The sequence below is a fragment of the Pleurodeles waltl genome, chromosome 6 (genome assembly GCF_031143425.1).
Source record: "Pleurodeles waltl isolate 20211129_DDA chromosome 6, aPleWal1.hap1.20221129, whole genome shotgun sequence".
Lineage (NCBI taxonomy): Eukaryota > Metazoa > Chordata > Amphibia > Caudata > Salamandridae > Pleurodeles > Pleurodeles waltl.
Genome location: NC_090445.1, coordinates 1,018,518,829 through 1,018,534,316, shown reverse-complemented (window position 1 = coordinate 1,018,534,316; position 15,488 = coordinate 1,018,518,829). Strand labels below are relative to the sequence as shown.

Sequence of the window (15,488 nt, the reverse complement as noted above, 5' to 3'; positions counted from 1 at the left end):
GTGCTTTAAATAATTTCTGATCCAGTTTGGCACCTGGGAATATATTAAAAAGGGTGGACCTGCAGTTAGAATAGCCACCAGAAGAGCCTTAACAAGGTAGGTAACTTGTTTGTTTTGTCCAAGGGCACTCCCACTGATATAACTCAACCTGCCTAAATTCTACTTGCTGCAATTTACTGTAGTCACTCACTGCTCTTGGCACCCATATAGGCCCCCCAACCCTTGCGCAGTGTGACGCCTGTCCTTTTGACAAAAAAAAAAAACTGTGGACAGCTGATGTTCAACCATCACGCACTGCCTCTTCAGTGACTCTCTCAATGTCCCCTCTTATATTTCAAAAGCACAATGTTTTACCAAACGGGTTATTTTTGTTGGGAGAAAAAACACACAAGAGGAAATTCAAGATGACTTCTAGGACCATTCTCCAGCTAGCTGAGATTAAGGTATATAGAGCTAGGTTTTCAGTTTTTTTCTTTACTGTTGAATTCTTACTGCACCTGTCAGATATAGTAATTTGGGTAGCACCACAATGTTTACTCTACCCTACTCCATATTAGTTAATAATACAGATCTTCATCTTTGTTCAAGCACAAATCAAACAGCTTCCCAGCCGTTGCGTTCTTTTGAAAGTTAAAATGTATTTCCCCAGCACCCCCAGTACTTACTCTGACCATCTTAACATGGTCATTCCTGAACCCACAGCCAGGAACCTTAGAGTGTGATGTAGCAATTGAATGGAACTGAACCGTTCCATCAAATCCCCAATGATGGTTTCTAACTCCGTGCACAAATTCCAGAAATACCTTTAATCTATTAGAGCCAGATTCCTTGTTCAACTTCCGAGTGTTAATTAAATGTAATTTTTCTAATAAACTTCTTCTCATTTTGTTCGATTAATTATTGACCCCAAATCAATATGGATTGAACTATGATTTTTCCAGGCATGGGCTGCTCTAGCGCCAAAACTATTGCCATCTTCTGCTGTAGCTGGCTTTTTGTCTGTTCAAACCAACACCGTTTTGCTGTCCTTTAAAAATTCCTAATAACGTGGACTAGAGCTTTCATTTTCCACGCACTAGTGCATCGAGATGCTATCCTCCTCCTGAGTACTTGCTCTCCATACCAGAATTCAAGAAGGCCTGCAAAGCTCAAAAGATGGCCTGTAACACTAAACTGCTACTAAGTTCTGCCTCCTTCACACTCTTGGTTTGAATACTTTCACTCCTTCGTGCTGTTTTGGAAGGGCCATTTGCTCCTGTAGAGTGTTGGTTGTTGAGTTATTACCAACTTACAAATAGGCACTTATAAATTATTGTCCCTTTGACTTTTTTTCAGGGGGGGCGTTAGGAATGTTCAATGGGGGAAATCTGTCCAAAGACATAGTTTGATAACAGAAAAAAACGATGTTCATGTCCTACAAAGTACTTTGATTTTTTCTCCACATACCTTGCTGTTAATCACACTTTTTGCTGTTGACAAATTATGGTAGGTTCTTTTTGTTAATTGTTTAGTTCAACAGCTCAGTGCTTCTGGTCATTCCCAGAAAATAAATTCTTAATGATTGTAATTGAGTTATATATTTGACCTTTTGCACTTTCACACTAGCATTGTTTCCTTTCTGTATTTTTTTAGGAGATGGCCCTCTTTAAGGAAGTGAAGCCTCTACAGATGATTCCAGCACAGCTGGTTCAGCCACTCAAATCGACAACCCCAATTCGTCTGACGCTGAGTCAGATAGAGATAGTGGAGCGCCTGGTTGCTGACTTGGGGACTGAGAATACTGGCTTTACAGTAGATAATGTCATGAGGGTAAGCAAAAGCAATACCTTAGTTCATCATCTTAGTTTCTTCATCTGTAGCATGCAGAACCACTATTGTCACAGGTGATGCCGTGAGATTATGGTATTCCCCTGCACAGAATTCGGACATAAGATGGCATATACATTGGTTTTCCAAATGGACATTAGTTTGCCTGTTCCAGTCTATCCTATAATAGTTCAATCGACAGTCGCATACTGCATGCTTTTTTGTGGATGTACATTCCCGCTAAATGATAGGTAAATTAAATCATTCATACTGTATTTCCATTGACCTATTTAGCACCTACATCTTGTTTTACTTATAATGAGATGTTTCTGTTGCAGAAACTCTATATATTTAGATATGCTGTGTATTCTTCATCCTCTCCATCAGATTGCATGGACGCTTGCGGCATCTGAATGTAGAATTCAAAGGATGGGATTCCTTCGTCTTTCATGTAATAATTGCATTCAATTCAGAAACGTCAGTGTTCCCAGCTTTATCTACTGAGACTTCTATTTTTTTTGTCCACGAAATGTGACTTAATTTTATTTCTTTTAAGTATGCAAATGATACGTATTGCTACTTTTGTCTAATTTACGTATTTACGCTTTCAATCCTTTCCTCTGAAAATTTTAAGTTTAAAGATTCACATTTTTGTTGGGGTGGTTTTTGAAACCTTAACTTAAATATGTTGCCAGCTCTGTACATTGCCCAGCATCTCTGCAAGGGACTGGTTTCTATGTGGGGAAGCTGATGTGCAGATTGGGAAAGATGGACAACTTGTTTCCTGAGTGGCATTTTCCGTAAGAAGTGTATAGATCTTACAAGAAAATGTGATCTCCTTGGCCCAAACTAGTCTTTCAGGAAACTTTAATCTTAGAATGGGTAACCATAAAAACTGGTGCTTCTCACTTCCTTTGTAACCTGGATGTATTCAGACTGTTGCAATTGGTTAAGTGGCCTGCATGCTTGTTGGAACATACACTTGAGTTGGTATTCACCTTCTCATAATTCATCTCGATCCCCTCTGCTCAAATGCGGTTGGACCACTCTCTTGTGCCCTTTTGTATTGTGTCTTTCTGTTCTTTGAAGTCCAATGAACCCATGGTCACTAGGAATCTTTGGGCAGTTCAAACAGATTGGGTTTCGAACACTGAATCTGAACTATCCCCTTAATATCTTGGGCATTTTTACTTGCCACCTTTCTGCACCATGAATGGTTGGGTACACATAAAGAATATTTCTCATGCTGCATTTAAAGCACCACGTCTATCGTTTTTGATTGATCTTATGATTGAATTATTGTTCAGTTGTGAGCAAGAGTTTCCCTAACATGTATAGTTGAGAGATCACTCAGCAGGAGTAGGAGATGTAGTTGACAAAATAAGCATTGTCTTTTTTTAATGCTGATCTCAACATCTGTGTTTTCTTGTACACAGTGTATTTAATTCATTTATTGCTTCATTTCACTGGTCTTTTGTCTCTCTAGTGAGTATGAGTACAAATAAACCTGTCAGCTTTCCTGTGATAATTTGCATCTTTCTGAAGGATACTTCTACCTACAGATTCCTCACCTTTGAATATATTCTCTGGCACAGACTTGATCCAGAAAACTTCTGCAATAGCTCTCAGACAATCAGCATCGACTCAATTCCGGCATCAGACTTGACGTTTTGATGACTTCATCAGAGTGTTACAGCTTTGGAATCAACATCCTAATGGTAGTTCAGTTTTTTCTGCACCTATCAATGCAATTCAGAGCTTTGCTCTCTTGTGGGATTTCTCCCAGATCAAAAATCTTCAATTTTTGCAAGTAAGGACAAGTCCGCTCCAAAAAGGTAGGGTTTAAGCTTTGTTGATGCTGTGGTGGCCATTTGTTCTCCCTGGCCTGCACGACGACTGTCGGGTATTTCGGCTCAAGACATGACGTGTTGTCATGAACCTCAGTTGATTGATGCACCGCAAAGCCATCAAGGACACAGAGCCAAACTTTTTGTGGCTCATTCTGAACAAGGCCATACAATATCCCTATAGAGGTCTTCACCATCTACCAGGTCTGCAAAACAGAAGAAATGCATAAAAAGAAAAGCATACAACTTCTTATCATCGAGCAGAGCACAGGTAAATCTCCTCCAGCTCCACTTTGCTTGGAAACTGCATTGTTGGAGAGTTCCCTGGCACAGAAGCCAGTGGTCCCTGATCAGTCATTGTCAATCCACCTATTCTACCTCAACCAGCATCAGTACACACTTATTCAGCAGTGACCACAGTGGTAACAGACACCTCTACCTGTGGGTGGAGTGCGCATGTAGAGGACCTAGGGCTCAAATCATTCTTGTTGCCCCAAATTGGCAAAGAAAGGTGTGGTGCACAGACCTATAGCAGCTCCTCTTCATCTATCATTCCGTGAGATCCAGTTGTCCCAGTCGTTAGGACCGATTCTGAACCCCAATCTTCACAGACTACACCTTCATGCATGATGATTAACAGTGTAATCTGAGCACCTTTTAGCATGCACCGGAAGCAGACATGATCCTTTCTGAACGTCACCCTTCCTCCAAACCTTTCTACTCTCGGAGATGGGACGAATTTGTTTCCTGGGACGCTGATTTAGGGATAGGTTCTCTTAAAGCATCTCTCCCTAAAGTATTATAAGCTGCACTGCCCTTAGCTCAAAAAGGATGTGCAGTTGCAACAGCAATGGATTATCTTTCATGCTTGTTAGCGTTACTTTGTCTACCAGATCAACCCACCTAGTTGAAATCTCCAGTGGTGTCAAGAGTTCTGAAAGGATTGACTAACACTTATCCACACATTCCAGTCATTATGGCACAATGGAACTTTAAACCAGTACTGACAAGGACGTTCCTCGCGAGGACTCTATTTAAACCCTATACAATGTCAATTAAGGCTATTTACCCGTATTCATTTTTTTATGGTAGCCATTACGTCAGCTTGCTGTGTTAACAACATTCAGGCCCCTATGTTTGTACCCTATTCATGTGTTTCCTCCCAGGCAAGTTGGTGCTGCAAACCAAGGCTGCTCTCCTGCCTAAGGCGGTGTCCCCATTCCAACTGGAGCAATCCTTTTGTCCATCCTGCATCTTTCTGTGAAGATGGACTGCACAGATTACGCTCTACAAATGCTATAAAATATTACATCAATCATACTAAAGCTTTACACAGGTTCCAGAAAAGGAAGAACAAAAAAAAAGTGTATTTTCGGTATTGATTATTATTTGAATTAAGATCTCTTAGCTAAAGAAAATGCAACTGAACGAAAATGTGCTCATTTCACCACAGCCAAATCATCATCATCATCAACAGCATCATCAGCTAGAGGAGTACATATACAGAGTGGTTACATAGTATTCGCTACATAAATAGTACTTTTTAAATTCTGAGGTAAGGCGAGACAGACAAGTTGCCTTCTCTGTACTTGATTGGTAAAATTGGTAACAGTTTTCGCTGATGCCTCCTCCAACAAGATATTGTTTGGGAACCTATTCAAAGGTGAGGAATCTGCAGGCAGAAGTATCTATCAAAAGAAAAGATTACTTACCCTCAGTAGCAATCTTTCTGGTAGGTATGTTATCTACCTCAGATTCCTTACTGTCCCACACTACCTTCCCCTTTAGTGAATGATACCTCATACATATACACACATGGTGGTATTGTAGTACTGCTCGGCATGAGGTTGTGTTGACCATCCTTTGTGTTTGATACTTTTGTTTACTTAAGTCACTAACTGTGAGTTAGGCCATAAGGTAAGACGTCTGCAAGTAAATATAGTATCAGAAAGATTGTTACACAAAATCAGTTTTTCTTTACCCAGAAATGTAGAGATCTCTCTCATGTATTATGTCATAGGCTGCCTCCTCCAACCACGATTTTGTTCTTGTCATCCTTTTCTCCCTGTTGCTTTTGGCTGTTTGTCAACTTGTGAGAATGTTGAGGACCTTCATAGCTTTTAAAAAAAAACTTTTTTTCAATTCTGACTTAGATGGCTCTTTCTTTGCCTCAGCGCTTCAAGTCTTAGCCCACTTTGCCTCTGCCATCCAGTCAATTCTTTTCTGTCTCCACTTTTATTGAAAACCAATTTGGTCCCAACGGTTACTGACCTGTCACAGCAGTGGGTAAAACTGTAGAAAAACCATAGCCAGAGAGTACTAGGATTGCATGGAAGTATTTGAAATCTTCAGTCCATCCAGTCACCCATGGTAGTCTTCCAGCCTGGGACTAGCATTAAATCCAAATTAGCTGCTTTGAGAAGGATCACTTTTGATAACATACTTTAAAGAATCTAAGGAATGGATTTGCAGCGATTAATATATATTGTGGAAGAGTGTTCTTAATCTCTTGGTCTCCCACCAATTTGCTGTAACATATTCCAGTCAACCTTCATGTCTCCACAGGATTCCACCATATCCTGTATGCTATTCAATGTTTTATGCACCCTCTAGCATTCTCTATTAGATTTTCCCTTGAGCCTGCACACGTGCACTCTGGTCCGGCTACTCCTTTGGAGGACCTCCTCTTTCAGCCCCTTGTGAGGGGAGTGACTGACAGCAACCCAGTAGTTTTGATTTACCACCTGAAAATAGTGGAAATGATCTTCCCAGCCAGGTGTCTCTTGACCAAACCAATCTATTGGAAGGGAAAAGTTTGTGTCCTTGTGTAAGGACCGTCACCATGACCCTCTGCAGGCCAAGGTATCAGCTATTTTATTTTTTGTTTTGTCTTTTGCCCCACAAGTTTTTGTGGTGGATGCATTTAAAGGTTATATGCCAAACCTTTCATCTTTTCTGTATTACTCTTACCAACCTTCTATTTTCATATAACCTGATGTGATAAGATTCCTGACAGTCTTGATGCCTTATTCTTCAAAGCCCTTCGTCATGCCTGAATATGGGATATTACCTTAACTGGTCCTCATGTTTTTTGTCTGTATGCTGTTTGAGTCTATGTATAGTTCCCTGCTGCTTCTGGCCATTAAAACTGTAATCATTATTGTGAACATTTCTGTGCACCAGTGAACTGCAACACTGTTGGCGCAGGCTATGTATACCACCATCTTTCCTGAAAAATTGGTGTTGAGACCATGAGCAGTCTTTCTGCCAAAGGCTGTATCTCCATTCCACATGGGTCAAACAGATGCCCTTCCTGCATTTCTCTTTCCACCACATCTCCCAAACGTAAGAGAGGCTACACAGCAGTTTGTGGAGTTTGCTGGTATCAATAAGTAAAAAGTGATACATAAAAGTATTCTGTGAAAGGGGATCATTCTGTGCAACCCCCCTGTCAAGGAGCACAAGCATCAGGTCTAAGGCAGCGACAATGGCATTGGCAAGAGACATTCATGTCATGGATAACTGTCAGAGTGGAACATCCTTGCACACATTGCTCATTTGTTACAGCCCCTACAGTCTGCTCTGCATTGGTTTATTTTGCCCTCAGTTCTGTAGGACTTTTTGGTTTGAGTCCACTTCTCAGACCATGTTAGAATTATCCCTCAAAGAAACAAGCTATTTACCTTTGTAACACCGTGTATGGTGGATACTTTTTCTGGCCTCAAATTCCACACCTTTAGAGTAATCCCCAGATGCCATACTCGATCTAAATTCCTGAGGAGGAAGAGCAACTTAATAGGATAGATCTTGGATGTGCATGTCTTACCATATAGACTGCTCTTGTCAGGGCAGAGTGGATAATCATCTCTTCATGGCATTTGCCTGTACTTAAAATGGCAAGGTGGTGAACGATTGCAGCATTTTTCACTAGGTCATCCTGAGTCTTGAGATCTGCTTTTCCCTGGCCAAGAAAAAATCCTTCCACAGGCATTCGTGCTCATTCCCATAGAGCCATGATTGCCTCAATTGTAGGCAATTAATTTAATCATTTTTTCTAGCCATCATCATGGTGAACAATATTATAACTTAAAAAAAGCCCTCTGGCCATTTGCCTATTTGTTTTCTTGTTCAGCTCTTCCCTGATAGTCAGACCGTTTCTTTGCTGTCAAGCAAGAGCTGCCATTTCGATCTCTGCATTAGCTGGCCCTCAGCAGTGCTGCCGCTTCATCCAACTTGTGACATCGGTGCACCTTAGCTTTCTGGACAAAGGGCTCAATTGCGGAATCATCGGCTTCACAATAGTGTGTCTATTAATAGGTGATAAAAGACTAGCCAATTTGGACGGATTGTCTGGGAACGATACGCCAGTGAGAGTGTGTTGCAAGTCAACTGGAATGACGCCCGCTAAACTTTACATTCGTTATAATTTTCCTTAAAGGAAGCTGCTTGGAAAGCGTGTCGCTAGGCAATGGCTGAATCACAAAGGATGCCTTGCAGCGACCGGGCATTTCTTGACATGTTCCCTGCAGCAAACTACTTGATTTGAACCTCTTGAGAGCTTGTTTCTGCGACTGCAGCCTTTTTAGCAGTTGCTGAGCTCTCCCTACAGGTCTAGTTGAGGTATTTGCTGCATAACTGAAGGGGATAGAAATTCTACCTATCTCTTTGGACTGATTAAGATATTATTCAGTGAGAACTGATTGAAATAGTGGTAGTACCTTACGAATTACATTTATCTAATCCTTACATTATTAAGTTATGTAAATTTTTTCTTGACTGCCTAGCTGGTCTTTATCAGAGATTATAATGGAGGTCGCCAATCCCCAGCATCATCCTGTGCTTGATATGGTGGTGGATTCTATTAAGATGGTTTTGGAGGAGGAGGAACTTAGGTCGTCGAGGTGGTGGTTGCCTCCCTTGCAAAGAGGAAAAAGGACACCCTTTCAGGGGAAAATTATTTTTCCTTGTCTGAGGGCGACTCCCCTTCTGCCTCTGATACCCGTAAGAGGGGTAAGGCTTACCAAATGAGGAACTATCTTAAGAAGGTGCAAAACGCCTATGTACTTGTAGCCTGCGCACTATAGTAGAGAATGGGGCTCATAGCAGTACAAAAAAGAAAGAGGCCATCTTAGCAGGATGCAGTGAAAGGTTACGTATAGTGATGCTGAGAAAGAGTGACCTTATGTCTCAACCTTTACCGACTTTAGCAAGGCTCAAACCATTATGAGATGCATTTTTTCGGATCATTGGCTGTTTTTGGATGGGCTGACTCGATAGGATTGGCTGTCACAAGCAGATTCTTCAGGTCTCAATAATATTTCCATGATACCAAAAACTACGGGTATTACTGTAAGGGTTTCCGCCCCAACAAAAGTTTCTACCCTCAAAGAGGGGGTAATTCAAGATCCCGTGGTGGAAGATCAAGAGCTCAAGGTATCAGATCTCAAGGTGAGCACAATTGGTTCTTCCCATGTAAAAGTTGGGGTAAGGTTGAGAATCTTAAACCGCGATTTGGAGAGAATAACAAGAGACAGTTATGTTTTAGAGACCACAGCTGGTTTCAGAATAGAGTTCTGGGGAACATCAGTACAACTCAACCACCCAAAGAAAATTGGTCTCGACGCAGAAAAGATGGACCTAATGGACACAGAGGTAGCCCAGATTTTGCAGAAAGAGGCTTTGATTCAAGCAGGTGAAGCGTTGCCCTGTACCAGTTCTTCTATCTTCCTTTCAGACTGTCTTGAGCCCTGTGGTGTTTCACGAAGGTGACGCGTCCAGTGGTAGCCTTCCTCAGAGAGTGGGGCGTCCGATCAATAATTTACTTTGACATTCAACTAATGTGCTAGGACAGGGTAAAGCTTTTAAAACATTTGGCTTGGGCAAAGGACCTCCTTGAGAGTTTGGACCTTATCGTAAATGTAGAAAAGCTGGTTATGGTCCACCCACACAAACTAGAATTTCTGGGACTTCCCAATTGATTCTTCCACAGAAGAAGGTAACAAAGAAAAGGAAGGACATAAGGGTAGTCTTGACAAGGGATACAATCACCTAAAGGGACCTTGCAAGAGCTTTAGATCTACTTTCATTGTCAATTTAAGCCATTTCCCTGAGTCCTTTACATCACAGAGGCCTTCAGAGACTGAAAACTCTGGGTCTGAGGAAAGGCTCATGATATGGGGACTCTTTCCCTGTCAGTGGATACTCCAGAGGATTTGGAATGGTGAGTGAAAAATATAAAGGCATGGAGTGGTACGCTGTCTTTGGGAATGTTCCCAATCTGATGTTGGAATCGGATGCATGCAATTTGGGCTGTGGAGCACATTTGAACAGCTTAGAAACAGGTGGAAGATGGTCCATGGAAGAAGTTGATTCACACAACTTGCTTGGAGATGTTGGGAGGCCAGAACATTTTGATGAGTTTCAAAGATTTGTTGGTGAACACTGTGACACTGATTCGTTTAGACAGTTTTACAGCTATTTCATATATAAACTGCTTGGGTGGCTCAAGATCAGAGGTTCTGGTGGATCTGACAAAACAAATGAAGAATTTTTGTTGGAATCACAGGATATTGTTGAGGGCAGAATATATTCCGGGTCTGCAAAATGTAAGAGCCAATTGGAATTCCAGGCACCTCAGGGACTTAAGCGATTGGAAATTGAATCCAGAGGTTTTCAGTCTGATTCAGAGGCTATGGGGTCTTGTTAAGGTGGACCTGTTAGGGAGCAGGCTGACATATCAGGTACTTGAGTAATATAGTTGGAGACCAGATCTGCTGGCAGTGGAGGTAAACACCTTCCTTCAGTATTGCAGAAGAGAGGGAGGCTGGGCCTTCCCCCACCTTCTCCAGCATCTAGAATGTGTTGATGGAAGTATGGTCAAAAGGTTGCAGCATTATCCTTTTCAATCCTTTTTGGAAGTCTCAAACTTGGTACCCAGGGGTGATGGAACTCGTAGTAGCTATACCATGGCTGGATCCTATTTCTTTAGGTCTTCTGGTGGGTTCAGAGGGAGAGGAGCACCCTTTGGTTTCAGAAGGGAAAATAAACCTTCTTGTCTGAAAGATTTCAGGGGCACCAGTAGATATTCAGGACTTTCATGAAAAACTAGAGATCATTTGGATGAATATTGAGCCCCGGGAACTACGAAGAGATACAAAGGAGTTTGGGGAGAGTGGTGTAGTTTGTGCATGGAAAGGAATTTCAATCCTGTGAAAGCTCCTGTAGCCAAGGAAACAAACTATCTACCAGATTTGTATACTTCTGGGCTCTCATATAGGACTGTTAATTGCATTAATTCATAATTTTGCATTAGGGAGTGATCCTTTTATTAAGAGAGTTATCGAGGGTTTCAGATTAAGAAGACCGTCTGGTCATGTTATGATTCATTATGGGGTGTCCGTCTTATTTTCAAGCTACTTACTTTATGGTCAGGTAATAATTACCTCTCTCTTAGACAGATGTGTTAAAAGTTAGCTACTCTATTTTGGTTGATTTCCTTTAAAAGGGTTTCTGACGTGGGGTACATTTTGAAATTTGGATAAGGGCAAAAACTATGTCCAAGTCTGTTTTTCATCCCCATTTTCATGAGTGTGTGAAGTTATGCATGGTGCAATGTATGAGGTCACATGAGAGCAAGATGTTTGAGTTTAGGGCAGATGGTGAGAAACAATTTTATTGTTTTATGTCAAACCCTATAAAGCAGTCTCTGCAGCTACATTAGCTAGATGGGTGAGAGTAGAAATGAGTGAGGCAGGTGTAGATCTTTCAGGTTTAGTGCTTGTTAGAAATGGGGTCTTTGGTTGGCAGTCAGGTTACCCCCTGTCCAAGCAAGGACCCTCACTCTAGTCCGGGTAAGTCACACATGATCCAAATTATATTGTGCTCACCATCTGGTAGATTGGCACTGAGCAGTCAGGCTTAACTTAGAAGGCGATGTGTAAAGTATTTGTGCAATAAATCATACAACAACACCGTATAGCACCACAAAAATACACCACACAGTGTTTAGAAAAATATATTTATCTGGATAAATGCAGGTCAAAACGATTAAAATGCAACAAATATATGTTGAGATATCACTGTAAAAGTGATATAAAGTATCTTAAGTCTTTTAAAAGCAATCTAAGTCTCTTAAAAACAATAAATGTCTCTTGCAAGCGCAAAGTACCTGGTTTGCGTTCAAAATCTCCACAAGGGTCCGCAGAGGAGGCGACGCAGGGGAAGGCTTTGTGTCGATTTCCGGCACGCAGACTTGTTCCTCTTCGGGTTGCGAGGTTTTCTGGCTCCCCGGAGACGATGCGTTGAAACCTGGCCTTCCGGAGCGAAGTCACAAGCACTGCGTCGAGCCAGTGGGCATTGCGTGGAAATTTCTCCCGCACTGCAGACGCTGTGTCAATTCCTCTCTGGAAGTCAGGCGTCGTCGTTCCAGGTTGGCTGTGCATCGATCCAGTGGGCCGTGCGTCGAATTTCCGGTCGCTACGCTGGCGCTGCGTTGATCTTCTCGTTGCAAAGTTGGCCCGCATCGTTCCAGTTCAGCCTGCAGTGATTTTTTCACCACGATGCAGGCTGTGCATCGTTTTTAGCAGGCTGTGTGTCTAATTTTCGCCGCACAAGGAAACCTTCTTGCAGAGATTAAGTCTTTTTGGTCCTGCGACTTCAGGGAACAGGAGGCAAGCTCTATCCATGCCCTTGGAGAGCACTTCTTAACCTGAGCCAGAGAGCAGCAAGGCAGCAGAGCAACAACAAGGCAGCAGTCCTTCACAGAAAGCAGACAGGTGAGTCATTTGGGCAGGCAGTCAGGCAGGCAGTTCTTCTTGGCAGGATGCAGGTTCTGGTTCAAGTTTCTTCTCCAGGAAGTGTCTGTGAGATAGAGTGTCTACCCCAAGAAGTATCTAAAGTCTGTGGTTTTGGGTGCTCTTCTTATACCCATTTTGGCCTTTGAAATAGGCTTACTTCAAAGGAAAGTCTCACTTGTTTGAGGCCTTGCCTGGGCAAGGCATGATTTCACAGACACACACCAGGGGGTTGGAGACTGCACTGTGCGAGGGCAGGCACAGCCCTTCCAGGTGCGAGTGACCACTTCTCCTCTCTTTCCATTCTAGCACAGATTGCTCATCAGGTTATGCAGGCTTACACCCCAGCTCCCTTTGTGTCACTGTCTGGAGAGAGGTGCAAACAGCCCAACTGTCAAACTAACCCAGACAGGGAATCCACAAACAGGCAGAGTCACAAAAATGCTTTAAGCAAGAATATACCCACTTTCTAAAAGTGGCATTTTCAAAAACACAACCTCAAAACCAACTTTACTAAAAGATTTATTTTTTAATTGTGAGTTCAGAGGTCCCAAACTCCACATGTCTGTCTGCTCCCAAAGGGAATCTACGCTTTAATCATGTAGAAAGGCAGCCCCCAGGTTACCCTATGAGAGAGATAAGCCTTGCAACAGTGAAAACCGAATTTGGCAGTATTTCACTGTCAGGACATATAAAACACATTAGTATATGTCCCACCTTAACCATACATGGCCCCCTGCCCATGTGGCTACCTAGGAGCCTACCTTAGTGGTGTCTTATATGTAGGAAAAGGGAAGGATTAGGCCTGGCAAGTGGGGGCCAAGTCGAATTTGCAGTTTAAAACTGCACACACAGACACTGCAGTGGCAGGTTTGAGACATGATTACAGGGCTACATATGTGGGTGGCACAACCAGTGCTGGTGGCCCACTAGTAGCAATTGATATAAAGGCCCTGGGCACCTTTAGTGCACTTTACTAGGGACTTACCAGTAAATCAAATATGGCAATCATGGATAAACCAATCAACAGTACAATTTACACAGAGAGCATATGCACTTTAGCACTGGTTAGCAGTGGTAAAGTGCTCAGAGTTCTAAAGCCAACAACAACATGTCAGGAAAAACAGGAGGAAGGAGGCAAAACGTTTGGGGATGACCCTGCAAAAAGGGCCAGATCCAACAGTGCTCACTCCTTGAGAGGTGCCATGGCTACTAAGGTTTTTTGGGCAGGCAGTTTGTTACCAGATATTTTAAAAGCAGCTGATTGGTCTAATGTGAATATGTTCCCACAATTCTGTATAAGACCTGTTGAGCATGAGAGTTGTGTGGGGCAGGATGGCTTTAAACATGCATAGTGGTATCCTCCAGTCTTGTAATGAAATGACGATTCTCCAACTAACATACAAAGAGAACCTTGATTTCATTAAAGACAACGGAGGTGAGTGGGTAGGTAAATGAGTGCATGAGTCTCTGAGTGGGCCTCTCAGTTGGTGCGTGAGCCTGAGTGGGTCTGTAGGTGCGTGCATGAATGTCTGAGAGGGTCTGTGAGTCGGTAAGTGAATATCTGAGTGCGTCTGTGAGTGAGTGCGTGAGTGGCTGTGTGGGTGATTTGGCCACAAGGATATCTCACCTGCCCTTTTATACTACAAAAGTCCGCAGTTTTGCTCAGAATATCTACCCAAGTGGAGTTCTTTCTGCCGTCTTGGGTAAATGTCCAGTACATATTCTACACTACAGCTACGTACTGGAGCACAAGGAAATGTCACTAGTGACCTTGTGTGGTTTTGGCAATATGATTAATCCTCATGCGTCTTTATCTAGAAATATGTGATAACATGAATCCTCCTATAGGGAAGCCAAAAAGACTACAAAGACTTAAATCTCCACCAAACCATGGTCTTTCCTGTTATCTATATGAAGTAAGCGCTTCTTTGTTTTGTGGAGATATCTTTGTATCCCTCAGCATCAAGAACACGCCACCAGAATCGGCGGGAAACACATGGGGGTCCTTTGGTAAGCTGCCCATCATCCTGGCAATAGTCAGGAAGAACTTTGCATACTACTAAGGTGGACAGTGATGAGCCAAGTGGGCGGAGCTTCCATGTGATTTGCACATTCGGATACTTGTAGCAGTTTAAAGGGAGAACAACGCACTCTGCTCTAACCAGGAAAGCAAGAACCCATTTGTCACAGTCATATACAGATTGCGCTCCACTAGATCAGCGATGCATTCACCTCCGCAATTAATTTCAGATAATTTTTCAATATGTAAGCACTGGGTAAACACAGTTAATAGAAGGGGGGGCTGCGCGTCCTCCCTCCTCGGGCTGATCTCTGCCCTGGGGACCCCATCCCCTGGGGCCTGGCCTTCATTCAGTAGGGTTGGGGTGGTACGCAGCCCCCCTCCCCGGGCCAATTTCAGCCCTAGGGACCCCATCCCCTGGTGGCCGGCCATAAACAATTGGAGGGGAGAGGCTGCACAGCTCCCCTGCCGGTCTGATTTCGGCCTTGGGGAACCCATCCCCGAGTCCCAACCATGTCTCCTGGGTGCCCCATAGGATACCTAGTGTGCAGTGGGACCACAGGGGGAGCCTCAAGGCCCCCGTGGTCCTAGCCAGCTTCCCGCCTCCTGCAGGTGCCAGCATTGCTATTGCAGGCAGGGTGCTGCAAAACATCCAGCTCCTTGTGTGAAAGAACAATTGTTTCATCTCTTTCTCTGCCTGCATCTCTATGGGCAGGGAAAGAGATTAAACCTCTGCTTCTACCGGCAAGAGTACTTTGACAGCTCTCACCCGCTGGAACCAGAGTGTTTGCTTCTGCTCAGTGGGAGCTCTCAGCTACCATCAAGCAAACAGCTATGTCCTGGGGATGGGCACCCGGGACATAGCAGGAGCCGGCCCTTTGGGTCCCTATGGCCATCTATGGCTCCACGACAGCTGCTTTGCAGCCCCCATCTAACATTTAGGAGGTGGTTGTCCCCAGGGCTCGCAACAAACCCCCTTCATTGTTTCACTTCTACCCTGGTGAGGTGGCGGTCCCCGGG

General features: G+C 43.3%; 1 protein-coding gene across 2 annotated transcripts in view; it reads left to right on the top strand.

Moving 5' to 3' along the window:
• Positions 1-15,488, top strand: part of CEP104 (centrosomal protein 104) — a 503,971-nt gene that overhangs the window by 439,404 nt on the left and 49,079 nt on the right. For both annotated transcript variants that reach the window (XM_069239963.1, XM_069239962.1), the window contains exon 13: positions 1,633-1,809. In XM_069239963.1, the coding sequence (XP_069096064.1) occupies positions 1,633-1,809 (177 nt within the window). The remainder of the gene's footprint in view (positions 1-1,632; positions 1,810-15,488) is intronic.